General features: G+C 41.8%; 1 protein-coding gene across 4 annotated transcripts in view; it reads left to right on the top strand.

Annotated features, from left to right (window-relative positions):
* The window catches only part of LOC147027928 (spermatogenesis-associated serine-rich protein 2-like), a 66,488-nt gene extending 50,981 nt beyond the window's left edge, over positions 1 to 15,507 (top strand). For all 4 annotated transcript variants that reach the window (XM_085877765.1, XM_085877766.1, XM_085877764.1 and 1 more), the window contains 4 exons: positions 2,351 to 2,460; positions 5,142 to 5,244; positions 10,984 to 11,225; positions 12,755 to 15,507. In XM_085877765.1, coding sequence (XP_085733891.1) covers positions 2,351 to 2,460; positions 5,142 to 5,244; positions 10,984 to 11,225; positions 12,755 to 13,192 — 893 coding nt within the window. In that variant the 3' untranslated portion in view covers positions 13,193 to 15,507. The remainder of the gene's footprint in view (positions 1 to 2,350; positions 2,461 to 5,141; positions 5,245 to 10,983; positions 11,226 to 12,754) is intronic.
* The last annotated feature ends 2,662 nt before the right edge of the window (positions 15,508 to 18,169 follow it).

Raw genomic sequence — 18,169 nt, forward strand, 5'->3', positions numbered from 1 at the left:
AGTTCTTGCAAGCAGCACAACAAGTCTGACTTCGTCCCGGTTTTCAGGACACCCCTCTGTGACAGTGCTGGTGAACAAGCCTGATTTTCATGCTGGAAGAACTCGTCCAGATCACCATGGCGTATCGAGAAGAGCGAGCAGTTATTCTTCAGGGATGACAGCTGTAGCTGTTTGCTTGACTTCTCTCTGACTGGAGGCCAGCTGAAGAGATGGAGGTTGTTGCACTTGACAGGATCTGCAATGGGAATTGTTTGGCTAACAAGTCTCTCCTTTACATCCGCCTCATACAAGTTGAGTCCAAGATTCTCAATCTGCTGCCTCTGCCACAGCTGTATCTGCAATGTTCCTACTGTCCAGTACAAGAAGATCACTGCTGTTCTCACTGAATGGGTTTCCCATCTCTTCGATGGTTCAACTCAGTGATTTCACATCTCGCGCAAATGCCATATGTGCATGCTTCTTTTGTTTGTGGTGACGCCGATCTGTGTCCTACCTCTTCTCCGTTGAACCCTTAAATTCTCCAATCAAACGAGTCATCCCGGGGCCAGATACCATCCAGCGACGCAGATCTGCCAGGTTCTCTGTTAGGCCTACAGCTCCACCAGCACCTTTCCACACAATATAATCCATAATTATAATGTATTTGGCAGCCATTTTGGAAAATGTCTGCTATTTCTGTCACGGGACAAATCTTTTATGGCCCTATAGCCAAAAATCTTCCCAAGGGCATGCCCTAACTGTGTGCCAAATTCCTTGCTTCTATCATCAAAGACATAATTCCACCAAATAGTTCACATAACTGCTGTACTAGTACAGCAATGTTGCACACAAACGGAATGTAAAAGCACAGAGGATGATGAAATTATGGAAGCAAAACACGCCAATATTTTCTTTAATCCGACAGGCCTCATGTCCAGGCTGCTCTTGCAATTCAAGATTAAAGATTCAAGATAATTTATTGTCCATGTTATAAACCATAGAAATTTCACATCCACTGGCTATTCAATAGCCAACAATCTTAGGAATGATAATTGAAAGGGATTCAGAGATCATGCTGAATCTTGAATCTTTAATAGTGAAGGACAGCTGTGCAAATGTATATTTAATTTTCAACTTTAAATGTGTTACTCTTGTCTTTTTTTTTTTGAGGTGGAAAGGAGGGGGGAGGGGGAGATTCCTATATGTTGCACAACAGTCCCTGCCAAAAATTTCCCCTGCATTTTCCTTGACATCCGATGAGCATTTCTTCAAATCCCATAAGAAATCAGAGATTTTAAAGAAGTGTGTGTCATATGATGATGAATGTAATTATTTATCTCAAATACTAATAGAAAAACCATTATTTTTAGAGAAAAAAATTCCAGCCAGATACTTTTGTAACATATCAAACTTCTATCGTTCCACTGACAATTTTAAATGCTGTTACGTATCATTGAACTTTCATGGAAATATGCATATCTTTATGTTGGATATTGATTTACTACTTTCAAAATCAGGTGTTAGAAAGTACCGTTTTATTTTTAATTAAGCACGCTAAATATAGCATAACAATTGTGCATTTTGTAAGGAAAGCACCAAATTTGGCACACTAGTAGCCTAACATATTATGAACAGATTTGGATATTGGGCCATCTCAAATTCAGCTGCTGAAGGCTGTGGCAGCCATTTTCCACTGCCATCAAAAATTTTGAGATGGCCCAATATCCAAATCTGTTCATAATATGATAGGCTACTAGTGTGCCAATTTGGTGCTTTCCTCACAAAATGCACAATTGTTATGCTAAGTTGCCCCACTGATAGTAAAAACAAGAATGAAACTTATTTTCTCCTTAAAGAACAATCTGGATATGTCGGTGATTTAAATTGCAATATTATCCCAAAAAGTTTGAAATAAAGGGAATATACAGGAGTTTCTATTTTGTAACAGTTGGATTTTTTTTTCCTTGTTGCTTTTACCGGTAAAAGATGTTTGAAGAAAAACAAAAAACAAACGACGATTCACACTAAACTCGATCTTTCCCTTGAGGTGTTCCCTCTATCTTACGAAATCCATATGTGAGAAGTTATTTTTGTGATTTATTGATGTAATTTTGTGTTCCTTCCTGAGCCTTCCATCCATATTTTATGAGTTAAATCACAAACATGACATTTTCTTTGAATCCTGAAAGAGATTTGAGAATGATAACATACATGAGGATAGCATAGCATTCTTCATCTTTGTGCTCCACCAGCAATGTATTGTGGTTTCTATATTCAAAACCGGAGATCAAACTCGTTTCGCATGTGCAGCTCTCATGTTCCACATTTTTAAAAAAAAGTGTTGTATTTTTATTATTTTCTTCTCTCGTAGTGCGACTGCTGGAAGAGCGACAGGCCACGGCGCTGGTCCTCAAAAATCAGTCTGACCAAGCGAGTCGTATGGATGAACATCAACTGAGTGAGCTCCGTGTACATATCAAGGTACTTGAGGGATGTAAAGCGAACCTGCTCCAATGATGTCACAAGTTGCCAGAAAGCACTAAGAGTAAAAGAGGTCAAAAGCTGCAGCCTGTGTTCAATATATTTTAAAATTGGCATTGTGATATTTCTTTTGACAATGCCAGAACAAGTTTGGTTAGTAAAGTTTTGGAGGGGTGAAAGAACATAAAAACCTAGTTAACTTTAAACTATCTAGCCTGGAATTTTTGAGATGATAAGAGAAACCTCCACTCTCCATATTATTGCCCCCAAAGGCTGAAAGGCCTGGTATTTATGACTTCACAAAGTGATTGTGCATCTGCCATGTCACCACATGTGGAATCAATTTTGTCCTGAATGAACTCTTCTGCAGAACAGCTGTGGTGCCGTTTAGCTCTTTCTCTATCCCTTTTTTTAATTTTTATTTTTTACAATGACCTGTTTAGACTAACTACTGGAAGATTATAGCTCACTCCTGAATTTGTTTCTGTAGGTTGTCTTATCCCGAAGCGAGGATTCCTTTGACATTTTTTGATATTTCCGGACGGTTTTGTAATGTGCATACAGTATGTTGGGAACTGCCATTTTATTGTCAAAATTCTCATTGAGGTTTTTAAGAATCGATTAAAAACCTGTTTCTCAGGTCCAAAAAAAGGTTTACTTTTACGTGGGTATAATTAGGGCTTCAAGCATGGCTGAAGCTCTATTGAAATCGTTAGTATTATTATTAAAGGAGTTTTTATGTTCTACTGACCGATTTTGTGGCAGATCTGGAGGGAAAACTGTCGGATGAAATTCAACGAAACTTAACAGGATAATTACTCACCACCTGAAGTTTATACTATGAAACATTTGATGACGTAGGTCACGTGGTATGGCGGCCATATTGGATTTTTCCAAAACCTAAAAACATCTTCTTCTCCAGAAGGGATAATCTGACAGCCTCAATCTTTTGCACACATTTGCTAAGTTCCATACTAATGTTAATTTGTTAATTTGGTCGAAATCGTTATTTAATTTATATGATTTTAAATGATGCCGATTCGCCTCATTAAATATGCAAAATATGCAAATGAGAGTTGAAAAAATTTAATGACAAATTTAGATAGCACATAAACAGGGGACTCCCAATATGTTTATACTATGTCTGTATTTGACCCCAGTGAGCCCCCAGTGCCCCCCAAAGTTGAAAATGACCCATTTTTGAAATGTCATAAAATAAAAACAACGCTTGGATGAAATTCAATGAAACTTATCCATTTAATAACTCTCCACCTGACGTTTATAGTTTGAAAATTTTGATGACGTAGGTCACGTGGTATGGCGGCCATATTGGATTTTCTCCAAAACCTAAAAACATCTTCTTCTCCAGAAGGGATAAGCTAACAGCCTCAAGCTTTTGCACACATGTCCAATATTCCATGGGAATGTTAAGTTGTTAACTTGGTCAAAATCATTATTTAATTTATATGATTTTAAATGATGCTGATTCGCCTCATTAAATATGCAAAATATGCAAATGAGAATTGAAAAAAATTTAATGATAGATTTAGATAGTTCATTAACAGGGGACTCCAAATATGTTTATACCATGTCTGGACTTGACCCCAGTGAGGCCCCAGAGACCCCCAAAGTTTAAAATCACCCATTTTTGAAATGTCGTTAAATGAAAACAATGCTTTGATGAAATTCAATGAAACTTAACACCTTAATAACTCCCCACTTGCTGTTTATACTATGAAAATTTTGATGACGTCGGTCACGTGGTATGGCGGCCATATTGGATTTTCTCCAAAACCGAAAAACATCTTCTTCTCCAGAAGGGGTAATAGGACAGCCTCAAACTTTTGCACACATTTGCGAGGTTCCATTGGAATGTTAAGTTGTTAATTTCGTCGAAATCGTTACATAATTTATATGATTAAAATGATGCCGATTCGCCTCATTAAATATGCCAAATATGCAAATGAGAGTTGAAAAAATTTAATGACAGATTCTGATAAGCCTTGAAGAGAGGATTCCAAATATGTTTACACGATGTCTGTATTTTACCCCAGTGAGGCCCCAGAGCCCCCCAAAGTTGAAAATCACCCATTTTTGACATGTCGTAAAATGAAAACCAAAGAAGATAGACAAAAAGTGACCACACATTCTGGAAGATATTTTCACGTTCTACAAGTTCGCCGTTTACATTAATATGCAAATGTGGAGTTATTGGACTTTTTTGGGGACTTGAAAATTTGTCCAGCCTCGATTTGTCCAATGTGAAGTTTCTTTCTTTATCATGTATTGCTATGGGCTTTTCAATCCTTCATTGATATAACTTGAGGGACCCCGTAGCTGGGCCCCATGGCAGACTTGAACTAACTTTCTAACTCGGAAAACCCATATCATGTGACAGGGTGATGGTGTTGAAATTTGTTAAAATGGAGGCACGCCTTGAAGCCCGGAATTACTGGTTTACCAGTTTTAATTAATTTTATATTTTCATTGTCAGGTAAAATCTTACAATTATTTATACTTTGCTTGCAGCGTTATTCTCAAGGGTCATACATTTCATTGCTAAGTTCCAAGGCAAAGGGAATCTGCAATAATGGAAAATGTTAATGCACATGTGTTTGGTAACATGCTTGGTTTAAGGTCACAAGGTTGAGTAAGAGATCTCGTTTATTTTTGTTTCTCAGCATTTTGTAAGTGAGCGCAAGTACGATGAGGAATTGAGTAAAATGGTGCGCTTTGTCTGCGATGTGGAGTGCTTGAAACAGGCCCTGGAGGAATTTGGGGAAGGTATGAGATTAACAGACACACACACACACACCACATTAACCATTCTTCTCATTTCAAAGTGTGATGCCCATTTTTCAGATCATTGGGTAAGCTACGACGACCATGCGAGCTGAGGTTAAAGTCCAGAAAATATTACTAAAAGTGTTGGTGACTCATACATTGGTTTCCGTTGCAAAACAAGCTTGCTTTAAAATTGTCTTAATTTCTGCGACCTAAGAAACAAATCAGAAGTCTTGTTAACCGTATAATGGATGTTGAAATAAGGTCAGATTAGATCTGTGACTTGCTACAGGTACCATGTAAACCTGTACTAACCTGTTCCATGGTCGGGTTATCGGCAACCAAACCGTCTCCCCCACCAAGTTTGTTGGTGAGGAGGGTGCATGATATGGACACCAAGTAGGATGAAGAACAAAACCTGTCAAAAGGCGGAGGGGCTCCTTGTCAGCCAATGGCCATCTGTATCTAGTGCCCAACTGTGTCTGCGGACGTCCTCCTGCAGTTGGGTGACTTTTTATGATGAGGTTTATAGCAGGATTTGCATTCCTGCCACTGTAAAACCCTTCATTCCACAAAACATTCGAAAATCATTTAAAAATCTGAAAACGCACTCCATGGGAGTACCTCCTGTACAGCTGCCCTTCGCAGGGCAGCTCACCAGATGATGGGATTGGGGCAAAGCCTTTGGGACCCTCAATCTTTGATAGGAGGGAAACCATGGGGTAACCTTCCTGGGTCAGATTGCGGAAGTGTGTGTTGGGGTGGTGCTGAGGTGTCGTCCACCAGACGGCAGTCTCCTTTGGTTAACCTGAGGCGGTCCCTTCGGGTGGGTGCCTGGAATGTCTTATCCCTAAGACAGGATGATCACCTGTCTCTGTTTTCATCTGAGCTCAAGCGTTTGGACATCGGGATTGCAGCTCTCTCTGAGGTTCGGAGACTGGATTGCGGCGAGATCATGGTGGGTGGTTACACCTACTATTGGTCTGGTCGCTCTGATGGTTACCATGCCCAAGGAGTTGCTGCAGCTGTGTCCAATAAGCTGAATCTAATGATAATTGAGGTAACACCGGTCAACGAGTGTATTATGAGATGAAAGATTCGTCACTCCTTGGGTGTCATTTCCCTGGTTTCTGCATATGCTCCGACTGAGGCGAGTGATCTCACCGTGAAGGACGCATTCTATTCCACGCTCGAGTCTGTGGATGATTGGTGCCCCAGGAAGCTCTTCTCGTATTGGGGGATTTCCATGCATCGACTGGAACTGATAGGGATGGTTATGAGACATATGTTGGTCCCCATAGGTCTGGAACTGTGAATCTGAATAGCGCTAAGTTCCTTGACTTTGCAAGAAGTCATGGACTTCGGGTGGCTGGTTCATGGTTTCAGCACCCACAGGCTCATCGCTGGACTTGGCATTCCAACACTGGTGGTGTGGCAAAGGAGATTGACCATGTGCTCGTTGATGGTCGCTGGAGGATGATCTAGAACTGCAGGGTCTACCGGAGTGCTCAGCTCCTCAATACTGACCACGGCTTGTTGCAGCAACTCTGAAGTTTCAGCTTAAATCCAGGAAAATGGTACCATCCCAGCCTAGGCTCGATGTTGGCAAGCTCAAGGATGAGAGGTTAGCTGAGGAGTTTGCGAACATGCTGAGTGGAGATTTGGGGGGGGGGGGGTGGAGTGCCTTCAAGACCACCATTCTTGATGTTGCCGGTGGATGTCTTGGAACTCACCATCGGGCGAAGAAGAATTTTGTCCCTCAAGGGACACTGGATACCATTGATCAGAGTCGCAGGGCCAGGCTGGATGGCAAAGCTGAGCAGTTTAGGTAGCTGTGGTGTAAAACTGCATGTGCACTAAGGGTGGACAAAGAGGCCAATGTGCAAGGAATGTGTTAAGGAGTGGAGCATCACCTGTGGTCAAGTGATTCTCCTACTGCTAACAGGGGAATTCGCACATTGCGTTCCACCAAGCCCATCCCTTGGTATACTGTAGTTAGAGCAGAGAGTGGTAGGCTCTTGACAGCAGAGTCCGAAGTGAAGGCTCGCTGGGCGAGTTACTTTGAGCGGTTGTACCAGGCTGATCCACCAGCTGTCGAGTTGGATGTCAGGGGTGTTACAATCCCAATTGCTGACCCTCCAAACAACTGTGGTCCACCTCAGTTTGTGGAAACACAGGCTGTGGTGAAATAGTTGAAATGGGGTAAAGCTCCTGGGATCTGTGGCATCCATGCTGAACTTCTCAAGGCTGGTGGAGATGCTGTACTCGTGTCATTGCATGCAGTTCTGTGCTCTGTGTGGAACACAGGCATCATCCCAACTGACTGGAAGAGGGGTCTTGGTGTCCCTCTCTGGAAAGGGAAGGGTGATCACCAAGACTGCAACAACTACCGAGGGGTGACACTGCTCTCAGTGCTGGGCAAGTTCTTTGCTGGGATAATTCTTGATTGGGTTCCCCACCAGCTGCTTGAGCACCAGCATCCACAGTTGTCAGGCTTTACACCAAAGAGGTCAACGATTAACCGTATCCTTGCGCTCCGGATCCTCACCGAACGCAGACGAGGGTTTCAGCAGGGGCTGCTTGTAGCCGATGTTGATCGCTGTGAAGCATTTGATTCAGTGAATCAGGATGCCCCTGGAGGATTCTTGGTCTTCGTGGGGTGCCACCAAAACTGATCAATCTGTCTGAACTCTACTCTGATACTGAGAGTGCTGTGATATATGGTGATACCATCTCCGACCTGGGGAGTCATGGATTCACTGGATAATGGGGTGTGGCGCTGCCGGTACCTGTGTGGGAGGACGAAAGTCTGAGTCTTCAGGTCCTTGGTGCTTCAAGTCTTGCTCTATGGATGTGAGATTTGGATTCTGACCAAGGATCTGAGACGGAGACTTAATTCCTTTGGTACCAGGTCTCTTTGGAGAATCCTTGGCTATCGCTGGTCGGACTTTGTGTCCAACAAGCGGTTGCTGAGAGAGACTCAAATGAGATTTGTTACCTGCATAGTCCGCATGTATCAGCTGCGTCTGTATGGACATGTGGCTCATTTTCCTGATACTGATCCTGCTCATCAGATTCTCTCAGTGAGGGAGCCTGGTGAATAGAGGAGGCCAATGGGCCGACCACGTGCGTCGTGGTTGCAGCAGGTTGATCAGCATCTCAAGGAGATGGGGATGGGCCAGGCATCTGCCTGTGGGATGTCCAGACGGAGGCCCCTGGAGTACTGGCAGAGAGTGGACGCAGTGACGCGCTCCTCCGCCGCATGCTTCCATTCCCCATTCCTGACCTGACCTGAAATTAGATAGGATGCATGGTTGGTGCCCCTTGTTGGTTAGGACTATTGCAGCAAATGCTGATGTGGCATGGGTTAATATCTCTGAACGTTCAGTGAATAGGTGATATTTGGATATAATCTTACATCGGACGGTTTGCCAGCTCAATTTTTGGGAAGAGTGCACTCCACACTAATGATAGTGCATCTCCAGAGGATGACCCACTCGGACACCATGGCAGTGCCCCACTCGAACAATTCACATTTTAATGACAATGAAAATAATGGTAATCAATAATAAGCAAGCACATATATTTTAACTGGCAAAGGTACCCAGTGTTGTCCGGCAATACTGGGTCCCTCCTCTTACCCCGACCCCTCTCTCCGGACTCCCACCCCACACCTTACCCTCCCTTCTCTCACCCCTTCCCCTCCCTCTGTCCACTCCTCCTTCCACCTCCTCTCGATCAGGCATTCGATGATGAGCGCTTTATCGTAATTATTTTCAGTGTACTCAATGAAGTTACACTTTAGGCACATTCCTGAATCTTTTCTTCACTCGATATAATTATCTGAAACAGTGGGAAAAAGTTCAAGTTTAATGCTCTGGCAATGTGTGATTGCTTGCTGAAAGTAAATACGCTGAGTTTTAAGAATCGGTAATTTCTTTAGCTTTTCAGATTTCACTCCAGATTTTGACAGTTATTTAGTCCACCAGCTCCTTTCCTCAAATCTGAAGACAGACTTTGATTAAATATTTCAATTAGTCCATGTGAGAAGAGGTCATTGTGGAAAATCAAGGCATTTTTGAACCGGCTGAAGCAAATAATGGATTTCAGACCCCTGCGAGGGAGAGCAGGCTGACAAAGGATACGTCTGTTTTTGTTTATTCATGATAAGATGAGTTAATTATCTTCAAAATGGCTGTTTAAATTTACTCAAACACCCAGCTTTCATTCATGCACTCCCTGGGAGTTCCCTTCGTTTGCATGCAAAGTTTTGGGCCGCTAGGTTTCATGGTTTTGGAGGTATGGAGGCAACACACGCACACACACACACACACACACACACACACACACACACACACACACACACACACACACACACACACACACACACTTATTAGCATAGATTAACTCTACTATGCAAGGATGATGAACTGGGCACAGTCTGCGAGAGATGCTCGACGACAAGACGATACGGAACATGCAATTAATAACAATTAACAATTCTCCCTATTGCCATGAGCCTGTCTTAAGAGATATAGAAGGAATGATGGGGATGCACAGAAAGAAAAGAAACTCAAGCTGAGGGAGATATAGTGGGGAAATATGGGAGGAGGAAAAAAGCTGGTACAACTCATGGCTGGTGGTGAGGCGAGAGATGGGCCCGAAGGATGGCAGTGTCAGTGCTCCGAATGATGGAGCTGGTGCGATGGCGAACAAGGCTGCTCCGTTCTCATTTGGGGAGCTTCCATGATAAACTGCCTCCTCTTGCCTACCGCCTACCACCATTCCTACTTCCTTAACTGTCTGATTTAGCTGCTTGCACTCTCTTTACTTCTCCAACTGAACTGCAACTGTCCTTTTTGCGAATGTGCATGAGCGGCTTTGCTTTTATATCCTCACCATGGCAGTGCCCCCTTTTTATGTGTCTCCTCAGTGTATATCACAAGTATTCAGTTCCATAGCACCCCAGTTAATGTAACAGACATATTCAATTGGGGAGTGGGGGCAGAGATCAGTTTGTGGGCATAGGCAGGATGCGACATGCTGTTCACCTATTGGGTGATGCACACTCAAGTCAGAACAGTGATTTGCATTACTATTTCTGGCCTGCCTTTGCAATTAACCCTTTGGCTGCTTGAGATTCCTTAGTGTGTGGCAGGTCACACATGTTTATGAACATTTGCCACGATGGACACAAATTAGTATCACCACTGCAGCTATAGGGTGAATATATGATCATGGCGGATTTGTATCAGGAAGTCAGTTTTGCGTTCCAAATTGCTGTCAGCCCTTTTTACATTTAATGAAAATGTGATTCACTGGTCAGGACTACAAATTGTAGTTGGATGGATCGAAGAATGTTATCTGTATCTGAGAAAGAAAAGGGAGTTTTCATCAAATAAGAGTTCATAAGACATTTGGAATGCTTTTGTTCTTGTGGTGAGGGTTGCTAAACTATGCTTTTAGTTATATAATTAATGACTTCACGATAATTTTATGACTATATATTGTTTACCTCCTAAAAGGTCGCAAGGTTTGTGCTTTGGGTTTGGAAAACTTTTTTTAATGCTTATTAAATTTGTTACCATTTATTGTAATAACTTAGTTTTTGTCTCGCTTGAGTAAGGGTAATGATCCAATGAAATACGATCAGTAATTTTATCTGTTAAAAGGAGCCGAAAAATTTACATAACTGCGAGAAATGGTTGCTATCTTAACATATCATGTCTCATCCTCCAGTGACACACCCAAAGAACTGCTACTCATCTAAGCCGAACTATGACACACTCATCTCGCTGAGTTCCCATAAGGTGGCCACACCCCCTCCCCGTGCTCATGGACAACGCGAAATGACGTCCAGGCCAGAGGCAGATCAGAGGCAAGCAGAGCATCGCAGTCAGCCGGTTCCGACCCAAGGGCAACAGGCAAAGGAAACTCCAGTTAACTCGACAGAAGAGCACAATGCACATCCTGTAACAAAGGTCGGTCATGGCATGAACACAAAGGATAACTAGAAGGGCACTCGGTAGAGCGCATACCTCCGCCGCGTAATGCCTGATCCACGAGAACATAGCGGGCCCAATACATTTTTGAAACTTTGTGCTATATATCGTTTTTGGCCCTATTTCTCAATGGTGAAGAATCACTTTAAAAATTAAATAATTCTCGGATCCAGATCCAGATTCACATCGTCACCAAAATCGAATCAATTTGTCCTTGCGATACACCCAACCTGTCCGCCAAGTTTCATCCTAATCAGTTCATAACTTTTTGAGATGTCATGCTATATATCATTTTTGGCTCAATCTCTCAATGGTGAAGAATCGCTGAAAAAATTCTAGTTGTCGGATCCGGATTCGGATCTTCTGCAAAATCAAATCAATTCGTCGTGGTCACACACCCAATGTGTCCACCAAGTTTTATCGCAATCCGTCCACAACTTTTTGAGACATCGTGCTCTATATCGTTTTTGGCCTGATCTCTCAATGGTGAAGAATCACTTAAAAAATTCTAGTAGTTGGATCCGGATCTGGATCTTCACCAAAATCGAATCAGTTTGTCTTTGTCGCACACCAAACCTGTCCACAAAATTTTATCTGGATCCGTCTACAAACTTTTGAGATATCTTGGACACAAAAAGACAAACAGACAGAAAGGGGTGAAAACATAACCTCCTTCACCTTCGGTCGCGGAGATAATGAATGGGCAGGGAGTGTGAGAAAGAGAGAGAATGTGTGATTGTCATTAACTGTCAATATATTTGACAGTGGTTATGGGGAATTATAAAAGTTTAATCAAAACAGTTCAGTTTGGAATGAAAGTTTTGACCCTCTTAAAATTATACAAGTCACGATTACAAACGCTTGATGCAAAAGTCAAGTATTCCAGACCCAGATTTTATCCAAAGAGTGTTTTTGTCCGGAGTGTGCAGTTTTTTTTTTTCTTTTTCTCCATTGATATTCTTGTTTTAAAATTTCGGAAAAATGAAAAGTTTACACCATACTTGTTGAATATTATTCAACTTATCTCACTCATGGTATATTGGCTTCATGCATGCTGTGTTTTTATTTTGGTACTTCCCTTGGCACAGATTAATCTAGGGCGAAAAGTAATGTATTTTTTTTTTTTACAGTAAAGAAAAGTAATAGTTTTTGGTGCTTGCTCAAGAGGGTAGACCAAGACAGAAGCAAACAGTGAAGAAGGATCTCATGGAAGCTGGAATTGTACTGTGGAAGCGCAACATGTAGCCCAAGATAGGAAAGGGTGAAGAGCTTTGGTTCAGGCATTATGCTGCATATACAGCGAGTATATCAAGATAAGATAAGCTGATGAAGTCTTGTTTTGTTTAAGTTTTCACTTTATTCGGTATTTGCGATTGTTTGGGATGAGGTAACACGTGTGCATGATTGTTGGGAAGTTTTTTGGAATAATTGGAAAAACTTTTGGATGAAGAGTGCACACACTTTGAACTTGACTCATGCTGACGATGTGCACTGTCATTGCCTTTCAGGGTCATCCATTCCAAGGCACTCAAAGAGTCAGGCGGTTTGGTGCGGGTTCTCGCCCTCCTCGTGCCAGAGGACTACAGGATTATGGAAGAGGTGGCATTGGGACCTCACCAGCTGGTGGAGAAAACTATAAGGCAGCAACATATCAACGTAGGGACATGCATAGTGGTTACCGAAGAAATCAGAGGAGGGACATGCCAAAGGCACAAGTTCAGGGAAAATTACCACCTGAACGGAACCATGATGATCAACAGCAAAACCAAGAATCCACCATGGTGCAGGCCTCACTCGACCCCAAAACAGCCATTAGGGAAACACCACCAAATGCTAGACCTCAGAGGAATCCCCGTCCTCGGCAAGACGGACCTCGAGCACGAGCTTCACGTGGCTATAACGGACTTCAAGATCATGTTCCTAACGGCTCAGCCTACCAGGCCTAAGCCTTCCGAAACTCCCCTGGGAAGGCACCACCTTGTATTTCTGTTTCATTCAACTTGGAACATATTTCTTCTTCTTCTTCTTCTTACAATGAAGCATAAATATTGTTGGTGTGATATAACTTTTCAGTCTTGGTCATAAACCTCGATGCCCTGCTTTTGTGGACAACCTACAGAGGCATAGCCATAAGATGTGCTTCAAACAGCATTTGTTTCTCCTTGTACTTTTTTCTCCTTTTCTATTCCTTGCTTTGCTTATACTTTCTTTGTCTCCTGATCCTCTTCCTCCAATTTCTTATTTTCTTTCTTTTTTCCTAATCTTCCTCCTCTTGTTAATGCTTTATTGCATGGGGTAACACAGTTACATTGAAGCAACATAAATGTTTTATTACATTTATGTGGATTCAAAGGTCCACCAGGATGGTACAAAGGTAGCGCACTTGCTTTTAAGCTGGCGAGTCTGGGTTCGATTCTCAACCAGACTATAAACTCTCAGATTAGTTCTTCACAGGCAGTGTTGCATCATAAAGTCCACCATCCTATGAACGGGTGTTAAGCTGGGAATCCGTCTGCTAACATTAGCTGATGGACGTTAAAGATTCCACGGTGTCCTTCGCAAATTGTTGATGAGTTATCCTCGGCATCCTGAAGAAACTGCTAATTCTTGTAACTTTATGTCGAATGGTGGGAACCATGTCGTGGTTATGCTTGGCCAACCATGTCGTGAAAGACTTGGGCTAAAAACCTTTCCCTGCTGACTCCACAAGAAGGTGAGAATAATTGGGACCATTAAATACGTAGCAGTGGATGAGTGGGAGAGATTTACGTGGCTTCATTATTTGTCTCACCCTGTATTTACAGTTTTTGATTTAATAAAATTATTCTCCTTTTTATTTTATTTTATTTTACTTTTTCTCCTCCTCCATGACCTCTTTATTATTATCTCTTCATCTTCTTCACATCTTCTGCCTTTCTCCTCTTCATCACAATGTGAACCTCAGGTTGTGATTTTTATCATGAATGATGTTGCAATATCTTTGGACTTTCGTTAACATATCCAATTAGTGCCTGAACAATAGATATTGGACCAAAGATGGGTAAACAGCTCTCATTAATCTCAGGATTTATCATGTTGCATTACTTTCTTGGTTTTTAAATAATAATAATCCCAAACCCCCATGTCTTTTAAATTTCCAAATTGGTTTCATATCAAAAGCTTGGAATTTTATTACATTAGATTTTTGTTTTTTTCTTCTTATGGTCTTGTTCTTTCAGGCTTTATTATTCTCTGACCAAAGATTGTGTTTCAAAATCAAACAATTTTTAGGGTATGATTGAGTTCTACAAAATCTTGATCATTCAATGAGAAAGACTTGAACATTCATGCTGATTTATCATCGTTATTGTATTGATCCTGATAACTGTTTTTGTAATCCATAAGCTACACACAAAGTAAGGAGCATCGTTGCTTTTCGTTGTACGATTTAACATCGGCCTACCCGCAGAAAGCCATCGCAGTTGTATTGCATCACAAAGTCTTCGAATCGGTGTCAATCTCGTGGGATCAGTCAACAAACCTGCTGTTTATAGACGTCAAAAGTTTTGTTATTTCAGAAGCTAATTTTTGTTTGCAACACTTCATGGCAACAAACAAGTAAGTTAGTGGTTTAAAGGTATACTTTCAAACATTTAAATTGGCCATCACAACAGCCAATCTTCATTAATATTGTTTTCATAACCACCAATCGCTACTGATTATTTTCTGCAACTTGCAGCCAACCCCTTTAATTATTTTCATGCCATATGTGTCACATTGGCTTTGTATCTTCTGCCACGTGTTGCAGTTATCACTACATAGTTTAAAGGCAAAAGCTAAACGTGACGCATCATCTCTTGTGCAATTGTTTATCCAAAGTGTATTAGATCATCTGTGCCTTACAGAAGCACATTGGGCCTCTCCTGCTCAGCGTCCTTTTGAAAGTAGAGATAGAAAAACATTTATTCCAACCATAAGAAGCGAAAACAGTTTTTTTTTTTTTTTAAAAAGCGAAACTGTTTGAATTCCTGAAACAATTATAATGTTTCCGTTATATGATACTCGCTGTGCTTTTGCTTATTACGATGCTATTGCGTGTAACAACAGTGTTACTGACAAGCTGTGACAATGTTCTGATTATGGATATTTTCCTTGGACATCATATGTATTTTGAGAAGATCGATCCTTTGAAGCTTCACTTGTGCCGAATAAAAATCAATCAATATCAGTTAACTCGCAGGTGAATATTTCTGAATAAATACCTTTGACACACCGAGATGTACCCACGATTTGCTTGCATTTTTTTTCCAGATCTCCGATTTTTGTCATCGTGACTTTAATGATTATGTTTCCTGGCATAGCAAGCTCAACTATGCCTCTATGTTATGATAAATAATTGTGATTAAAATTGATGATTTTTAGGTCATCTCTACCGAGATGACCTAATAAAGCCGGACTAGATGTCCGTCCGTCCGTCAACAATTTTTCTTTCCGATCTTGATGAAACTTAGTATGTGGGTAGAGGTTGATGAGTGTTGCACAACGACATAACTTTTGTCCGGGTTCAAGGTCAGGGTCAAGGTCACGTAAGTTATAAAAATCGCCATTTTCAAAACCTATCTCGTCTGCCATTCTACAAGATATTCGGCAACTGTTTATTGATTATGATAGTAAAAAAAATATTATCTTGTATCTCACCAGACAGATTTTTGAATTTCCTTCCCGTTTGATCGTCACGTGATCTGGAAGATGGCCAAAAACGCCGATGCGATTCGCAAAGAAGGAAGGAAGGAGAAATGAAATGTAAATATAAAACACATTTTTAGCCTTTTATATTTATACATTTTCCGCCAAAGGTGCAAAAGTTTCAAAACCCGAAATGTAAACGTCAGCATTTATTTTCAAAATATAATTTCTTGCGCGCGCGCCAAAATGCCGAGTCACCTTTAACCAAACTACTCAGTTGGAGCTGCGCATTAGTCTTCGGTCATAACTGAACATTGAGAGCTTGTGGTATTATAGAGATGATCGTCACCCTCACACGGGGGTAAATTTTTTTTCCTGCATTTGCATTGACTATTAAAAGTGTGTCTTTAACTGTTTGGACATTGAGAAGCTCCAACTCTATGGCAGTGTCTTCACTCAATTAATTCACAAACACCTGCTGCTCATACTCACCCAACAATGGATGGAAGCCCTAAATGTCAGACATGAGTTCGGGGCCCTCTCTGGACATATCTCGTGCTTTTGATACAGTCTGGCATCCTGCCTTGCTCCCCAAACTCTGCTTATAACATCACAGGTCAACGCCACACGTGGCTTACTGACTTCCTCCACTCTTGTTGCCAATGTGTGGCACTTAATGGAATACTTTCATCTCCTGTCCCTATCAAGGCTGGAGTGCTCCAAGACAGTGTTCTGGGCCCAGTCTTATTCCTGATCTTCATCAATGGTCTATCTGACTCTCTGGAAAATCCTCTACTATTTGCTGATGACTCAACCCTCTGCTACAACATCCCTCATCCTTCAGCTAGACAGGCTGCAGCCTCTTCCATTTCTTCAGACCTTGACAAAATCACATGCTGGCATTACACTTGGAATATGTCTTTAAATCCTGACAAATTTCACACCTTCACTATCTCGTTCCGAAAGGACCGTCTGGCAAACCCTCCTTTCTCAACAATCCTCCTAAGGAAGTTCAGTTTTTGAAATTCCGAGGTCTAACAATCAGCCATGATCTTTCTTGGACAAACCACATTTCACAGTTGGCCTTCAAAGGCAACCAGCAACTGGGCATCCTCTGTTGTACAAAGTCTTTCCTTGGCACACCTAAACTATCCATCTCTGAGGCCTTAATCTGCAGCTTGATTGAGTACTGCTCTCCCCTTTGGGCTGACTCCCCTGCCTCACCTCATGTCTTGCTCAGCTTGATACCGTGGAAACCAAGGCCTTTAAGATTATTGGAATCTCCTGTGATGAAGCCGAGTCAATGGGCCTATCACTTCGCCATCACAGTCTGGTCAGTGGTCTCTGTCTTCTCCTGCCTCCTTTCTGGTCTTGCACCCTCTGCTTTTTCCATGCTTTGTCCCCCCCCTTTCTTGGTTTCTGCAGGGCACACACGGTGCACCATCAACCCCCTTCTGGAAAAACTACCCAAATCCTAGATCACTGCTCACCCTGACTCATTTGTTCCTTTTTTTTTTTTCCCCACCTGTGGAACTAACTTCAACATCTTCAATCTCATTTTTCCCTGCAGGTCTTCAAGATGGCTGTTCACCACCATCTCAGATTATCCCCTATCCAAAACTATGATCTTTTCTACCCATATTAACCCCCAGCTTACTCTAATCCCTCCTCTTTCCAAATTTTCAGTTTTCCCTTCTTGGAGTTTCCTTCTATATGCATCCTCTCCTGCCCCCTCTCCCCCCCATTTCTCCCCACAGCCATTATTTGTCCAAGTTACCTTCTATCTTGGCCTTCAACTCTGCTGTTGGTGTTTCCCCTTCTCTATACTGTTCCTTTTGCATCCTGATGTTGTCTGTTACGTCCTGATCCGTTCAGTGTACTCGCGCTTCCATGAGCCTGGACGATGTATGCAAAAATAAAATAAAAAATACAGTAATACATGGGGTTGCTGAAAATTCAATGGCACAACCATCTCAAATAAATTGTCACAAAAAGGCTCAAATCCAAAGTTTCAGCATAATTTTGGCCTTCATCAGAGACTGCGTAGGGCACTTGTTCTCAGAAGTTCAAAAAGAGCATAAAAAACGGAAAAATTGACGAAACGCCATGAAACTCGAATTTGTTCTGCAACTTATCATAATAAAGCCATGCACCAAGTTTCAGTTGAATATGTTAAAGGGTTTGGGGAAAAAAAAGTCTGAAAAACCACAAGTGGGACAGACGGTAAACCTATAGTCCCCTCCAGTGAAATCGTTAGG

This window comes from Eptatretus burgeri, chromosome 4, assembly GCF_056783735.1.
Source record: "Eptatretus burgeri isolate ZD-2024b chromosome 4, Ebu_testis_v1, whole genome shotgun sequence".
Classification (NCBI taxonomy): domain Eukaryota; kingdom Metazoa; phylum Chordata; class Myxini; order Myxiniformes; family Myxinidae; genus Eptatretus; species Eptatretus burgeri.